The 17,344-nt window shown below is 42.1% G+C and overlaps 1 protein-coding gene across 2 annotated transcripts in view; it reads right to left on the bottom strand.

The window, feature by feature from the left end:
* Nucleotides 1–1,541: 1,541 nt before the first annotated feature.
* slc6a8l (solute carrier family 6 (neurotransmitter transporter), member 8 like) overlaps nucleotides 1,542–17,344 on the bottom strand; it is a 59,673-nt gene continuing 43,870 nt past the window's right edge. The window contains exons 10-14 of one of the 2 annotated variants that reach the window (XM_012960512.3): nucleotides 16,392–16,529; nucleotides 12,622–12,724; nucleotides 9,106–9,206; nucleotides 7,974–8,144; nucleotides 1,542–6,400 (exon numbers count right to left, since the gene is read on the bottom strand). In XM_012960512.3, coding sequence (XP_012815966.1) covers nucleotides 6,257–6,400; nucleotides 7,974–8,144; nucleotides 9,106–9,206; nucleotides 12,622–12,724; nucleotides 16,392–16,529 — 657 coding nt within the window. In that variant the 3' untranslated portion in view covers nucleotides 1,542–6,256. 2 annotated transcript variants of the gene reach the window in all.

Consider the following 17,344-nt stretch of genomic DNA (forward strand, 5'->3'; position numbering starts at 1 on the left):
GGGTAGGGGGGGATAGCTCTCAGTACAAGTGAGGGAATACAGGGTATGGGAGATAGCTCTCAGTACAAGTGAGGGGATACAGGTGTATGGGAGATAGCTCTCAGTACAAGTGAGGGAATACAGGGGTATGGGAGATAGCTCTCAGTACAAGTGAGGGAATACAGGGGTATGGGAGATAGCTCTCAGTACAAGTGAGGGAATACAGGGGTATGGGAGATAGCTCTCAGTACAAGTGAGGGAATACAGGGGTATGGGAGATAGCTCTCAGTACAAGTGAGGGAATACAGGGGTAGGGGGATAGCTCTCAGTACAAGTGGAGGGGGAATACAGGGGTTAAGGGGTAGGATAGCTCTCAGTACAAGTGAGGAATACAGGGGTAGGGGGATAGCTCTCAGTACAAGTGAGGGAATACAGGGGTAGGGGGATAGCTCTCAGTACAAGTGAGGGAATACAGGGGTATGGGGGATAGCTCTCAGTACAAGTGAGGGAATACAGGGGGGGTTCATGGGGAAGGGGGGATAGCTCTCAGTACAAGTGAGGGAATACAGGGGTAGGGGAGATAGCTCTCAGTACAAGTGAGGGAATACAGGGGTAGTTGGGATAGCTCTCAGTACAAGTGAGGGAATACAGGGGTAGGGGAGATAGCTCTCAGTACAAGTGAGGGAATACAGGTGTAGGGGAGATAGCTCTCAGTACAAGTGAGGGAATACAGGGGTAGGGGAGATAGCTCTCAGTACAAGTGAGGGAATACAGGGTTATGGGAGATAGCTCTCAGTACAAGTTGCCCAAGGGACCGGTCCGATTGCCATCTTGGAGTCAGGAAGGAATTTTTTCCCCTCTGCGGCAAATTAGAGAGGCATCAGATGGGTTTTTTGCCTTCCTCTAGATCAACTAGCAGTTAGGCAGGTTATAAATAGGCATTATGGTTGAACATGATGGACGTGTGTCTTTTTTCAACCTAATTTACTATGTTACTATGCACATATACACGAGAGCGGGAGTTGCTAGGCTACAAACATTTTCCAGCATCACCACCTTTAAAATAGCTTATAACTAGAGGGTTCTGTTGTCATTAGTGCCCATGAAGAATAACTCCGTGGGTAGCTCCTACTCACCAGATAATATATATAATTACACTAAAAGCCACCTGGGATGGTAAATACACATGGTTTAGACCTATAGTTAGTGTTTCCACTCATGTGCCAAATCATGAATGGATTATATTAACCAATGAGCATCTACCGTAGTCACTGTAGTACTGGTTTGGACTTCCCACTGGGTGAGATAAAAAGGGCACCTATTGAAATATTTTTCTTTCTTTGTGTATTTATGTAAAATCTGTTTTGACATGCTCTGGGTCAGGACCAGCCAATGGCCAGTCAGAGCATGAGAATATTCGCAGAGCTAAGCCAATGAAGGCATTAGATTATTCCCAGTCCAACATGCAGCCTTTAGAAACCTTTTGGTTTATATCCCTTGTGATTGCTGAATATTCCATGTGTCGTGATATAAAAGAAAGAATTGACAAGAGCACAGACAGCAGAATTCACAAACAACACATCATGTTACGGTTACATTTACAGTTCCAGTGAGCAGAGATAAGAACAGAGAGGTGCCCAACAAGACATACCTAGATGGGCTGGTAGAGCTCTGGGCATTGGAGGGTGCAGGGCCTGAGAGCAGTTTGTTGGGAGAACACAGAGCGGTATCAGTGCTGAATGAATATAAGTATCTAAGGCTACAACTACCGGCAAGCTGAGGATGCTGTATATAATGATATTCCTCTCTCAGAAAGATCGGGGCCCCATCCTTCCTGCATTGCCAGGGCCCCTTTTTTTTTCTATGTTTTTTTTTAAACTCCGGCCCTGCCGGTCTAAGGTATAGATTGCATATCTGTAAATCTATGCCTACAAAAATACTCTTCCATTCTGTTCAAAAATAAAGAGTTCTCTCTCTCTCTATAAGTTTAACTTGAAAGATAAACCTCTGGGAGGGGGTAAGAGATTCACTTTAGTACAAGACACAAATGACTGACAAATAGCTCACTACAGGTATCAGACAGCACGAATATAGGGTCAGCTCCAGCTTTGGCCCTAAACTATACAGATCCAGGGAAATGTGGCTCCCACCATCCAGTTTTGTTGCCATATTACCATGAGATGCAGTCCCAGTGCATTGTGGGTGAGAATGATTTGATTTCGGGGACCTACATGGTCTGAATGGAACCATATATACGAGTATTTTGCCATATATTGTTTGTTACAAGAATAAGTCATTTATATGAGGTGTTCATTCATGCAGACTGATGGATGATTGGGTGTCTGTTCACTGGGTTGGTTATAACATGGAGTATATAAAGAAACAATAATGGATAAGGGAATGAAGAATGTAACAAGGGCTTTCAGTGAAGTTTTATGTATCTATGTGGGTTTTGCCGTTGCCAATTAAGTTATACCATGTGACAGATTCAGACAGAATATGGGTAAATAGGCAGAAACTGCACCCCTTCAGTACAATATTCTCTGAAGAAGGTTCCCCAGCAAGTGCCTCATATAGATATTTATATTGCATTTGTTTGACCAGAAGGGAAAGCCAGGTACTTGCATTCTATCATCAAATAAATATTTGAAAGGTGAGGTGTTGGCCTCCCCCCATAAATATTTAGACATTGCCTACAGAATGGACATCAAGTGGTGATAGCAAATAAGGAAACACTCACCCTACCCCTCACACTCACTCACTAGTAAGTAGACTCACCGTAGCTAACTGGTTGGTTCAACTCAACCAGGATTCCATTGAGACCTGCACTAGGGAAGTGACTGTCAAACTGTTAGTTTAAGCCCCAATTAATGGTACAGTAGGTAAGGGCTCCAATTGTAGGCTAAACCTATGCTCAGGACTGCCATAGCTCATTTATAGAAAAATATTGGTGGTTTAGTCACTGTAGCAAATACATATTCACCCCAAATGTCACACTATATGACCTTCAAGCTGGGCTATCAGGTGTATGTAGGAAAGCAGATGTCCATTCTCTCTAATTTTCCACCTAACTAGCCTCCAGGCTAGGCCACCCCCTGCCATTCTCCTTAGGGGTACCAGCCCCACAGTGTGGGAACCACTGCCACTAAAGCCATGCTTGTGACCTCAGTCATTGATGTGACATTCCCCTTTAATTCTGCCAATAACCCAGAAGGTTGGAAGTAGAGCATAATAAATGGTTACTGGAAAGAATTGTTCATTGGGCTTGTAGTTTTTTTGTTACCCCTAAAGTGAGAGTTATCACAATATAGTTGTTTATAGCAAAAAAATCCAGTAGCACACTGAAGATGCAAGCCGTGAAAAAAATGTGTTTTATTTGCCCAAGTACATATAAACAAGCAAAGAGCAACGTTTCTTGAGAAAGGGTCCCAAAACGTTGCTCTTTGCTTGTTTATATGTACTTGGGCAAATAAAACACATTTTTTTCACGGCTTGCATCTTCAGTGTGCTACTGGATTTTTTCCGCTGTTGGATATTGACCCCCATGCAAGGTGAGGTTCTTCCAGTATTTGCACCTGATACCCGCTTGGGTAAGTTAACAGAGGGTTGAGCTCCCCAATACTGCTATTAATATAGTTGTTTATGACAGATGAGTAGAAGAAATGCTAAACCACAGCTATGATGGAGAACCAATAGGGTACTGTGGCCTTCACTTCCTTAGGATGTGATTTTTGGGAAAACCATTATTACTGCCATGGAAAAGGCTACTAACGGGGGGGGGGGAGGTTGATAAAAACTTATAATTGCTTAGAAGATACAATTATGTTTTTGCTTTGGGCAATCCAACCTGTATTGTTGTTCCACTAACAAAAATATTATCCAATATTTCCAATATTATTTTCTGTCTGCCTGGGATCCATTTATTTTGGATTTGCTTTCTCCTGTGAGATGAGGATGTAATACACTTTCTCTAAGGGAGGCACAGGTTTACTACCTTTTTGGTGGTTTTGAATAGCGCTTCACCAAAAAGAGGGTTTAGCCAAATTGTTAGTGCTTTACTTAGTGCTTAGATGAGCCAAATGCGAATAGTAAAGGTCATTACTGAGCAACTGAAGGACAGTTTTTTAGCTTTTTTTGTTGTGTTTTTCAAAAATTTGATTGTGTAAATTTGGTTTTGTATTCAGCCCGAACATTGGTGGAGAATTCAGTATTTAACCAAACTAAGCAGTCTGAGTAACAAGAAAGGACTACAATAAGCATGATGTATTTTGTGTTTTACATATCTATACCTGCATTGCAGTCACACTTTAGATACTATCTCTGCCATGACGTAAGTATGTGGATACAGTTTACTGGGCACATATAGGCAATAATATATAACCAGAGATTGCAATAGGTCCACAAACTGTGAGCTAGCTACCCTAGAGATGCCAAAATTAGTGGAAGGGGAGAATCCTTATTACAATTGATATAGCCACATACAGGAAGATAATGGTGGGGGGATCTTTGCCTTAGGAGATCATCCAAATTGTTGGTCAAAGCAGGCAGATCAGATCAATCAACCTCCTATCCCCCAAAGAATGATTGGATAACACGGGGAGCCATACTTACGGCCTATTCTAGATTTTCAGTCTTCCTGGGTGATTTCTTATTCAGATATAAGTTATAGAATGTCTGTAAGCTTTTCTAGAGATACAATCCCTAGTTGGTAAGAGTTAAATTTGGGGTAAAGACTCAGTTATTCTGGATACTCTTGGAATATTAATATAACAATCAGGTTACAGGTTAGGGGGACACTGCACCCAAAAAAAACCCAAACCTCTTCCATATACGTTTCAAACCTTTGGCGCAACAAATGCTGAAAGAGCAAAAGTTGGATGATGGGTGCTTTTGTCTCTCTAAGCAAATTTATTAAGGTTCAACTCATAATAAGATATCTAGTAACTTATGTGGAAGATGAATGATTAGTGAAATAAGATGATGAAGCATGGAATTCTCAATTTTAATGAATTGGTTTAGAGTCTTTGGTACAACACATTAGTTGATGGCTTTGCCCACTCGACTCACATTGTCAGAATTACCCAGAAGCACGGACATCATTACAGCTGGGAAAGACTGCACTCACATCTCATGATGATATGGTGACAAGTTTTAATAATAGAAATTAAAGAGTTCTCCAGAGCTGCCCATTTGGTGAACAGCGGGCAGGTTAATCTTATTGTGCCATTGTTAGTGCCCAAGAATCTACGGCACACAACTTAATACTGATGAGGATGAGCCAGCAAGTTTAAAGTGGAAAATTAGAGGTCATTTTTGGTCTTGAATAAGAACATCAAGGAGGAGAAGAATAGCCAATTATCACCTCTAGTGAGCAGCAGCCGCATAGCTACACTTCCACTGAATTACATCAACAATGAGTGGTTTTTGGCACAAGGGGACCAATGCCGAAAGGAATAGGAATTCTACTGCCTGAATATTTCTGTAGCAGCTGATGGTAGCAGCCTGGCATTTCGTCATTGTCCCATGTGTTAATTAAATGATCAATTAATTTGTAATTAAGGGGAAATCATTTAAATATACTTATTGAACTAAACAGGACATTCTTGCTCGGTGCACAGTTCATAATTGGGCTTATTTACTTTGCATTAATGCAGTGCCCTATGGCAACCAATCACATTGTAACTTACACTATTCTTTCTGCAATTGGCTAAACAAGGATAATCAGCTGTGTGGTTGCTATGGGTTACTGCCCTAAGTTCACATTTTCTACATGTTAGTAAATGAGCCCGAGTATCTTTAACCATATGTGAGGCAGCCACCATATTGTTTATTAAACGGAGGTTATGCCATTGATTTTAATAGGACATCCCTCCTCTGGGTGTTATGATATGGACATCTATACAGAATGTGTTCGCCAAATCAAACAATATGGCTGCTGCTGCTCATATGTACCAATGCAAATAGGCAGAAAAGTTACACCCTGTGCATTTCACACCTCCTTTTAAAACCAGCTAATACTTATATACTTCTATATAACTTCTAAAAGCAATGGCAGCAAAATAGCTTTTTTTTTTTTTTTTTTTAAATGATTAATACTTTTTTTGTGTGGCACTTAAATTGTCTGAGAACCTCTGAGGGACGTTACCCCAGTTATTACTTTCCTTTACATAGTGCTACTTTGCCATCTTTTGAAAAAGCTGCACAGAGACAAGAGAAATGGATTGGCACAAAGGGTTACAGTAAAGCAGGACTTGCAAGAAGCTAGTGCAGATGAGACTCAGATAACTGTCTCAAATAAGGTGGCTTTCTCCTTGTTGGCTGTGACCAGGGTGTCTGGCGGTAGCAGTTTGGTCTCGGCCTCGGGGGTTAGATATTCCAGGTGGTGGTGGCCCCATACGGGAGTTGTCAGTAGGTGCCATCGCTAGAAAAAGCAGAGACATGTCAGTAAGGATACTAAAAACTGTAAGGCAGGGGATGGGGATGTCCAGTAAACCAGTTGAGATAATCAAGGCATCAAGCCAATGTTAGCCCAGCATTGTTGGCTAGATAATAGATATCTCAGCATCATTAGCCAACCAGTGGATTGCCTAGCATCCTTATCCAGCCAACAGGTAGCTCAGAATTTGTAGCTAGCCAATGGTTAACTCCTAGCATCCTAGAACAGCCACTGGGAAACAAGCTCACCTGTCCCATTTCGCTTTGCCATAAAATTCGCGAAACGGCAATAAAATTTGCCAAAACACATTTGTTGCACGATTTGTTGCTCGCATCTTTTTTGTCGCCCGTGGCTATTTTTTTGTCGCCGAGGCTATTTTTTTGCCCCCGTGCTTTTTTTACACGACCGCACCTATGTTTTGACGCGATTGCGCCCCTTTTTTTTACGCGACCGCACCCGATTTGACGCAAGACAAAAATTCCTGTGCAACAAATTTTTCCACGCAAATTTTCATGGCAGTTTTGCGAAACAATTCTCCAATGGCAAAATGCGGAAATTCACTGCGAATCCATGCCTGGCGAAAAAATTCACTCATCACTATACTTCGCCAAACATCAATATTCTTCGCCAACCAATGGATAACATAGCATCCCTAGTCAGCCAGGGGAACGTTTAGAAACTTTAGACAGTGAGTGGGTATTTTATTAGTCTTAGCCAGTCACTGGGTAGATCAGTATCCTTAGCAGGCCAACCCTCCGTAGACAACCAATTGGTTCTTAGCATCCCAAGCCTGACAATACTTAGCTTAGCAAACCAGAGGCTTTATTGGTATCCTTTGTTAGCCACTGAGTAGCTCAGCTAAGACAGAAGCTGAGCTTTGTTAGCGATTCAGTTGCCTAACACCCTTAGCCAGCTAATGGGCTGCTCAGCATGCTTATTCAGCGAGTGGGTTGCTCGGTATCCATAGGCATCCAATAGTTAGACTAGTACATTTAGTCAGTCAGTGGGTTGCTCAGTATCCATGACCAATCAATGGGTAGCTCACTTTCCTAAACCAGCCAATGTTTAAGCCAATGGTTTACCCAGCATTACCTTTCATTTATTGTAGGCTTCATACAGAAAAATGATTTCTATTGAGCAGAATGTTGAATTATGTTTGTGCTTGCAAAATTCTCTGTGCACTCAACAAATAACTAGGTTTTCTTGTAACATAAGTTGTGTATACAGGGTACATTGAGCACAGCCAACATTCTTAGCCAGCCATTGAGTGGCCCACTATTTCCAGTCTGCTAACAAATTGCCCCAGGATGATTTGACTTGGAGTTTAGCTTCTGTTCTGTACTAAACAAAACACACAAAATGTTCTACAGAAATTTTGATGCTGAGGAAATTGTGAGGTCTGCTAACTACAGGGCCCTCTGATCCTAGTTTTTACTCTGTAATCCCTGTTTGTTAAAATATTGAAAGAACCCTGTTAGTTATAAATTAATGGTCCTAAATAAATAAATGACAATGATGATAACTGTGCATTCTATTTACAGATACTTGATGGACTCACCTCTCGCAGAGACCCCTTCGAACGGAGCATCTTACAAACCACGGTGAGGGGTATGCACAGCATTGAAGCCAAAGCAAGACTCCAGCCAATCGCCTCTCCCCACCAGGGATAGACATAAGATTTGTTGTATGTCAGCGGCTTGTAGTTGACCACATGAAACACGAAGATGCCCTGGGAACATAAAAAGACATAACAAAATAAGACCAGCAGGGACAAAATATGTTACAGTTTTAGATTAAAATGTGTCGGCAAAGTTAGCACTCTAGAACCTCAAGCCAATAGGACCATGTACAAACCTAAACATGAGTTTTGTGTATTCAAGAATGATCGCACAAGGTACAGTGATACACTGAGGAACCCATATGACCATTAGATCTGAAATAGCTATGCAGGGTAGAGAAGGTTAAAAAAAGATAAGATAAAAGGACGAGAGACAGAAGAGGAGAAGGGGAAAGGGGCTGAGAAAAAATGACAACTGGAGAAGAGACCAGTAATAAAGCAAGAGAGAGATGGGTAGTATAAAGGACGGCAAGATTAAACTGGAAAAATAGAAAAGAGCCAGAGAAATATGCAGAAAAAATGAGAAGAGGAGAAGGAAAAGGCTGGACAATGTCCCTTGTCTTTAAAAACCATTACGCAGTGTATTTATATATATAGATATGAAGGCCTGTGCCAAGGCCGGCAGCTTCAGGGAGCGGCCCTCGGGTGCCTATATAGTCAGGAAAATCTTTTTCCCCAGCTGCCAGTTCAAACTTATTGAAATCCAGCGGTGGAGCTAGGGAGGTGAGGGTGTCCTCAGTGAACATAAGTGGAAAGTGACATCACACATAGAGGAAGTGTCATCATGCACAGCGTTTCAAATTATGTCACTTCTGCAACCTGAGAGGAGCATTTAGGTCCAGTGACTTGAGGACCCTGCTACCATTACTTGCAGTTTTCTTTAAAGGGGCACCGGTACCATCTTGCCTGCCTTCCCAATAGGGTTGCCACCTGTCCAGTTTTGACCCATACAGCCTGGTTTTCAGAAGGGCTGTTCGACTCAGAACCACCTGCCTGGAGTCTCCCTGGTATCCCACATATTCCTGCCGGGGTCCATAGGAAGCTGCTTAAGTGAATAATTGAAGTTACTTACCACACAGACCAAGGGAGTGAGAACAGACCAGCACCACTTCATGTACGGGAGAGGGCGGTACCCAATCATTCGGGCTATGTCATCCATAAACCTGTCAGCACCTGCAGAGACAGGGGGGACCTTTGAGTTTCAGTTTGGGCCAGGCTTTATAGTCTTTGAAATAAAGTGTGGTTGACCTTGGTAATGCCTGTGCCTGATGTCAGCATCAACTTATGTCTAGGTACTCCAACATTTTAGTGTAATAAATAGGGGGTGTACCCATTAAATAAAGCAGAAATTGTAGCGTTCTCCCCATTTCCTACAGCAGGGATCCCCAACCTTTCTTACTCGTGAGCCACAATCAAATGTAAAAAGCCTTGGAGAGCAACACAAGCACCATAAAAGTTCATGGAGGAGCCAAATAAGGGTTGTGATTGACTATTAGGGGCCTCTATGCACACTATCAGCTTACAGGGGGCTTTATTTGGTAGGAAATCTTGTTTTTATTCAACCAAAACTTGCCCCCAAGTCAGGAATTCAAAAATAACTCCCTGGTTTGGGGGCACTGAGAGCAACATCCAAGGGGTTGGGGAGCAACATGTTGCCCCTGAGCCACTGGTTGGGGATCGCTGTCTTACAGTGACTTATATGCCTACAAATACCCAAGGGAGAAGAAAAGCTGCCCGAAAATGATGTCTTCAAATATTTTCAAGATCCATAATGACCCACTAGGCCGTGTTCAACAAATATACATGAACCATAACCTCAGTAAGGCATCTTATTGTTACTGAAAGTGTCAGATCCAGCCCAGCAACAATTTAAAGCTGGGTCAAAACACTGCATCGTGAATTTGCCCCAAAATTGCACATTGCACTTGCAGTCATAAATGACCCCTATTGCTTTGTCATTCGAGCAGTTTTAACTTTTGTTATTCCCTGTGACCCTACAGATAATGTTAACATGTATATTAGTATTCATATAAGGTAGACCAATCAGGGCCTTGTTTATTATGTTCTCTCCCTATGTGTATGTGTAATAGAATCTGCTGTAGAAGGAGCAATGCACGAACGTTGCCAAAACCTTTTTGATGTTTAGAATCAATGAGAGGTAAAAGCCATTGTTCCTCTGCTCCCTGCCATAAGGCTTCCTTCAACTACTGAAATGCTGAGCAAAGAAATGATTTAGTAAGTAGATTATTCAAATCCAAGCGATGCTAATTGGCTTATAGACTGCATCTAGAGAAAAAGTAATAAAGGAAAAAGGATTTGACTTTACAGTAAGGAAACATAACAGTGCAAATTAGATTTCACTTTTAGTGGGAGTAAAATAAATCATTCGTATTTACTCCTTAAGGGAAAGTTTATAGTAAAATTCCATTTTTATGTAGTGTAGCCAATAGTCATTCAAGGGAAACTAAGCAGCCTGGCTACTTTATACCGGGGGACTTGAAATATTTAAACAGTGTTACATTAGACTGACTATTTAATAATTTAGATATATATCCATAACTATGTTTACTGTAACTCGTGTATTTAAATAGAAAAAGATCTTTATAAAGGGGAATTAAAAAAAATAAATAGAGAGTAGTTCAGGCATGGAACCTATTATCTGGTGTGCTTGGGGCCGGGGGTTTTCAAAGCCACGATCGATGCATATTGCAGGTAGATTGTAGTATGCGTGACTTTGGAGGACTTGGGGCCAGGGTCGGACTGGGGCTACCACCACAGGGGCCACCACCATCCCCTCCCCCGCTCAAGCATACATAGTCGCGGGGCCCACCATTTTTTTTCCCTGGTGTCCAGCTGGCCCAGTTCGACCCTGCTTAGGCCCAGTCAGAACCCTGACCAAACACTCAGTAACCACTGGTTTTCACCTCTCACTCCGCACTTGCTGTCACTTTACACACCTACATGAACTCTAACGCCAGGCTAGTTACCCTGACCTTATGTCTCAGCCCCTCCCTTTTAGAATGTAAGCTCTTGCGAGCAGGGCCCTCCCCCTAGTGTCTCCGATCCTCATCCAAATGTAACTGCAAACTATTTTTGTGAATTGTTTATATGTACATGTTACCTGTTCTGCCTTTTGTACCCCTCTATTCTGTAAAGCGCTGCGTAAATTGATGGCGCTATATAAATAATAACAACTCGGCCTGGCTGGCATTAGTTAAGCCACTGAGAAAAACTATGGGTAAAATCTACACTAAATCTACATTGCACCTGTGAAATGCTGTGTGCCCTACTAGGGACAAGCTATGGGCAGAAATATCCCCCCCTCAATGAACCACACAGCATGGAGAATAGAACAGATGTATTCATGTAACAGAAGCAGCAGAATTAGATATTCTCTGTGGTGAGGTTTTTACTTGCTATTTACCAGACCAGCGAATAAATCGGCATAATTAGCGTTTCACAAACTTTATTGCGGGTAAGCACAATCTTTCCCACAGCTGCATAATTTATAGGGAATGCTCATCGTCTTCTAAAGATTCCACTCAAAAACACACTTTTGAAAAGCAGAAATGAAATTCTAAGGTTGTGTTGGTTTCTTTTTAACATGTTTCAACATCAAAATGGATTAATAGAATTAAATGTAACTATAATGACTATGCTGGGCACCAGTTAGAAGGTTTAGGCCAAGATATATTGTCCCTGGGAGCAGCCTAAAGGTGGCCATACACGGGCCAATTGTAGCTGCCGATATCGGCCCCTTAGACAGAGTAGGGGCAGGAACCAGGGGCATGCCCGACCGATATATCTGGCCTGAAATTGACCAGATATCGATCGGGCAGGTTAAAAGATTTAGTTGGATCGGGGATCACATCGGTTCATTGATGCAGTCCCCGAACCGACTGCGCCCATTGCTCCTGTCCAGCCTACATATTCCCGATATTGCCCCACCCGAGGTCGCCAAGCGAGCGGATCTTAACGTGTATGCTCACCTTAAGCAGCTGATAAAGGATCTAGTCTGAAGGCCACTTAAGGTGGCCATACACGTTAAGATCTGCTTGCTTGGCGAGGTCGCCAAGTAAGCGGATCTTCTACCGATATCCCCACCTACGGGTGGACGATGTCGGGAAAATGTAGGCTAATTCGATCGTTTGGCCCTGGGGCCAAACGATCGAATTATAACAGGAGCAATGGGCGCTCCTTGATGCGGTCCCCGATTCGACTAAATCTTTTAACCTGCCTGGTCGGGCATGCCCCTTGTTCCTGTCCCTACACGGGCAGATAAGCTGCCAAATCGGTGCAAGGGACCAATATCGGCAGCTACAATCGGCCCAGGTATGGCCACCTTTAGCGTGTGATCTGGTGTAAGTCAATGCCTATTTTCTTTGCTAGAAAAGTCTGATAGTCCAGCCTGAAGACTACTTAGGGCAAAGTTTGGTGTTGAAATATGCTGGACATTCAGGGACTGGATCAGTTAATAATCATCCCCCTTTGGACATTAGGTAAGTCCATTTAGATTTCATATCTGGAGTCTCTGCAAGAATCTTTCAATGTGCATATTCCATACCCTGATTCTCAGTGGAACACTTACCATAGACCCATGCGATGACCACACACTCCCAGAACGCCTGCCACAACAAAGTGATGCCACTTGCAGAATAATAGTCAAAGAGCTGGAAGACGTACATGCCACCCTGCAAGTACAATATGGGCAATGATTGGTGTGGGACATTAACAAAACATATTGAATTGTTTTATATCTATTCATGATCATCACTATGCAAAGTCTTTCATTGTGCAACAGAATAGGGTCAAACCTGTGTCTACTGAATTTTCATGGACATTGGTACATTAGTTTTGTACTGGGGTGCAGGGTCCATCAATCTTCCCCACTCATTGATTCCTCTTCTCTATTCTCCACTCCTTCTTTTACCCTTTTCTTTTATGTTTGTTGCCCTTCTCCCTGCCCCAATAACCCTCCCTATTTGCTTCTGCTGTTCTTTCTTCAACTTTAGTTTCCTCTTGTTTCTCCTTTTCTAACCTCCTTCATTAACTCCATTCCTCTCTTTTTCTTATTTAACATAATCTTTTAACACTGCTTTTTCTTTTCATCACTCTTTAATTAATTAATTAACTTTGTTCTTTTCTGTTTCTCCCTCTGCTTATTGTTAATTTGCCTCTATCTTTTAATCTGCTTTTTCCAGTTTATTTTTTCCATATCTTCTTCTTGTCAATACAAAGTCCTATGTTCTTGGTATCTTACCCATATTGCTTAACCACCTCTCAAGCTGGTCCAGCAAGAGTCTTTAGGAGGCTTTGATGACCTGCTTACGTTCTTCAAGCTTCCCCCAAAGACAAACCTGAGGCACTATAAGTCCTTTCCCAACGGTTGCAAAGTTCTCTATTTTATAGGGTTCTTTCCTGTATTTTTTATTCTCTGCAATCCCAACCTTTTCATTAAGGAGAGCATTAATGACTTGAGAGACATGAGGGAAATTTCTATAGAGACATGTCACTGAAAAAAACCCAATCCATTTTTATTTATTTCTATTGAACAGAATGGAGATCCTTGCTGAAAATGTAGATATTGTGGTTCAGGATTTGTAATATTTCTTTACCTGGTTTTCACATAAAATACTTTTTTTTAATGGTATAGTTTATTACACTGTTCACATTGCAAATAATTGGTTCTACCATTTCAAATTGTATCCTTGAACCAATAAATGTAATTTGGCGATAGGCAACCATCTCAGTGCATTGTGCCTGAGTCTGAGCTTTCTGAAGGAGCCAGCGCTACACAATGGAACTACTTTCACGTAACCTATTGTCTCTCCTACTCCCATGTAACTGGATGAGTCCCAAGCCGGACTTGTATTTCTTACTATTGAGTGCTATTCTGATACCTACTGGGAGCTGCTACCTTGCTCCCTTCCCATTGTTCTGCTGATCGGCTGCTGGGAGGGGGGGGGGGTGATATCCAACTTGCAGCGCAGCAGTAAAATTGGACTGAAGTTAATAAAAGTGAACGAAGTACTATCCTCCCTGATCAGACTAACCAGAGGAACTAGACAGGGATGTCCCCTATCCCCCTTGTTATTCTCCCTAGCCATAGAACCAATGGCGATATTAATTAGACAGAACCCAGAGATACAAGGGCTCAAATACAAAGGCACCGAAGAAAAGATCTCTTTATATGCTGACGACACCCTGTTATACTTAGCCGACCCATTAAAATCCCTAGAAACAACCCTTAATACAATCTCTCTATTTGGAAAGTTCTCAGGCTTACAGATAAACTGGGACAAATCCCAAATCCTTCCACTTACAGCCCGAGCATCTCAATCTATCAACCCTGCAATTAATCTCAAGACAGTGGACACCTTCAAGTACTTGGGAATCAATATACACAAAGACCCCACCAACTTCATCTCCTTAAACCTACAACCTCTCATACAACAAATGAAAAACACACTATCACACTGGTCCGCACTACCCCTTACACAAATTGGCAGAGTTAATATATGCAAGATGATATATCTCCCCAAACTACTCTATGTCTTTACCAACTCGCCTTGCTATATCCCCAAAACCACACTACGAACAATAGACCGTATACAAGCTGACTTCGTCTGGGCCAAGAAAGCTCCAACAGTAGCTAGGACTACTCTCCATGCATCAACCTCACAACTAGGATTAGCAATGCCCAACTTAGAATTCTACTATCTTGCAGCACAGGCAGTACATGCTTCAAACTGGAAAACATTTGACACTGAAAACCCGGCTTCTCTACTAGAAGCACTGTATTTTGGCTCCATTGAATCCTTACACCATGCTCTATATAGACCAAGCAATTGTCTACCCCCCCTAATACCTCTTTTAAATGCCACCAAAAAAACCTGGGACATGTTGTATAAAACCTCCAACATAAAAAACTCAATCTCACCTGACACACCTCTGTGGCACAATACCCTTCTTAAAAATTTTGCAACTTTTGAAAAAGGCGCTACATGGGCAAGAGCAGGGGTAAAACAACTCCACCATCTACTACACTCAGGATCCCTAAAAACCTGCAGGCAATTCCAGGAACTTCCTGCCCTGGCAGACCTGTCGGTGCTCAGTTACATGCAAATACGACACCTCTTCCTTACACAATTTCAGCAAGATACCCACCCCATAGAATACACGACAGTAGAAAACATAATCTCTGCTCCAGACAAGCGTAAAACCCTCTCCAAAACATATGCAGCAATCACTTCTCACAAATATGACCCCAGACCCAGAGTCAAACTCAAATGGGAAACAAGCGGCCTCCACCTAGACCCAGATGACTGGGAAGAGGTGATAGACAATCTTTATTTCCCATTAATAAGCACAAGAGACAAACTAATTCAGTTCAAAATTATACACCAAACATACTTAACACCTAAGAAACTATACCAGATGGGTCGCTTGGAACACTCCCGATGCCTTCGCTGCAATGAACCTGATGCGGATTATATGCACTTGCTTTGGAATTGCCCAGACATCCAGAGATTCTGGCAACAAGTTATGCGCTTCCTAGCAGACGAACTTTCCTTACCTCAAGTTTTAAACCCAATCACATGCTTGCTGGGCCTCATGGACTCTCTACTACCAAAGACAGCCTCGAGATCACTTATGAGAGCTCTGCTATTCTATGCTAAGAAAACTGTGGCCCTACACTGGATGGGTCCCCAACCTCCTACTTTGAATAAATGGATAAAATTGATTAACTCTCAACTTGAACTCTACAGGTTAACATACATAGCCAGAGGATGCCCACTAAAGTTCGAGAAGATTTGGAACCCATGGCTGGAGTCTCCAGCAACAACGGTCTAAAGCACCACAATACGCTCTCCATTCCCTACTTCCCCTCCTGTCCTCCCTCCTTCTCTCTTTCTTCCCTCTATCATTTCTCTTGTATAAAAAAAAAATTCAATAAAAGTTGACTATTAAAAAAAAAAAATTGGACTGAAGTTTATCAGAGAATAAGTCACATGACTGAGGTCACCTGGGAAACTAAGATTAGGTTTATTTTTCAATGAAGGATTCTGTTGGATAAGTGATATTAGGTGATGCGTGTTGTAAAACACATGTTTTCCCTTGACAGAATCCCTTTGAATGCAAGTATTTTTGCAAATAATAATAAATGTTCCCTTAAATGGGAAGAATATAATCTTTTTTTTAAGCTAATGAGCTGTGACCCCTGTACCAGCCCAAAAAGCACAAAACAGTAACATTTACCCCAGAATATGTGGGGTAACTAAGGGCCATTTATCAGAATTCTGTGAAACACACATTTGTCTTACAAATTGTGTAAATAGTGTTGTACTATTCACTCACCTCTGTAACCATTGAAAGGTCAATGATGAAGCACACAAGGCAGCAGAGTGCAGCGGTGACTTCCCTGCGCACAAAGCCATTAATAGGTTGAGGAAATAAATCCATTATGCCGGTAATGAATCCCTCGACCCCCACAAACTGTTCAGAGACAGAAGAGGAGTAAATCAGTTGTTGAGCAGGAGAGGGCCTGGGAATCTCCTTAAAGGTACCTGGTTCACCTGATTTTACTGTCCCACACCCTGCTCTCCATTACTCAGGAACTTCCACTTGGTTCTCTTGTTACCTCCACCTCTGGCCCATGATGGCTCAAGCACCCAACCTCTTCTGTATCTGAGGCCCACGCAAGAGAAGAGGAAGGCAGAGAGGAGGCAACAATTCCTGATGGAAGTGAAGGCCACGTCCCACTCAGCATTTAGAACCATCACACAAAGGGCAGGAGCTTTAAAGAATTGTGAAAGAGAGTGGCACTGAAAAAATATTTCATATTACTGTTGACAAAACTTAAAGCCACTGTGCTTTGGATTTTCCTGGTACACACTATCCTACCTGCTTTCTTCCAGTGCTGTCATTCTAGAGTCAGTGGTCCGAAATCACTTTGTTCCCTTATCACAACACAGCAGCCTAATGATTTTTTACACAAGAAAAGTAGGGGAGATAAGAGAATAAACAAAAGCATGATATTATAATATCCCTGTACTTTATCTCATCTTCCCAGGCTTTAAATATTTGGTAATTTAGGTAAGGACCACTGATCATGCCTAATTTTCTGCTGTACAAATAGCTACAACCCTATTGAGAATATATCAAATACAATATATTGCCCTAAACAGGGCCGGACTGGCCTACCAGAGTACCAGAGGATCTCCCAGTCGGCCCAGGCCTTTACGGGCAACAAACTAAGAAATCCCATCAGCCCATCCTTGCTTCCACCATCCTTGTTTCCACAAAAACCT

The sequence above is a fragment of the Xenopus tropicalis genome, chromosome 4, assembly GCF_000004195.4.
Source record: "Xenopus tropicalis strain Nigerian chromosome 4, UCB_Xtro_10.0, whole genome shotgun sequence".
NCBI classification, from domain to species: domain Eukaryota; kingdom Metazoa; phylum Chordata; class Amphibia; order Anura; family Pipidae; genus Xenopus; species Xenopus tropicalis.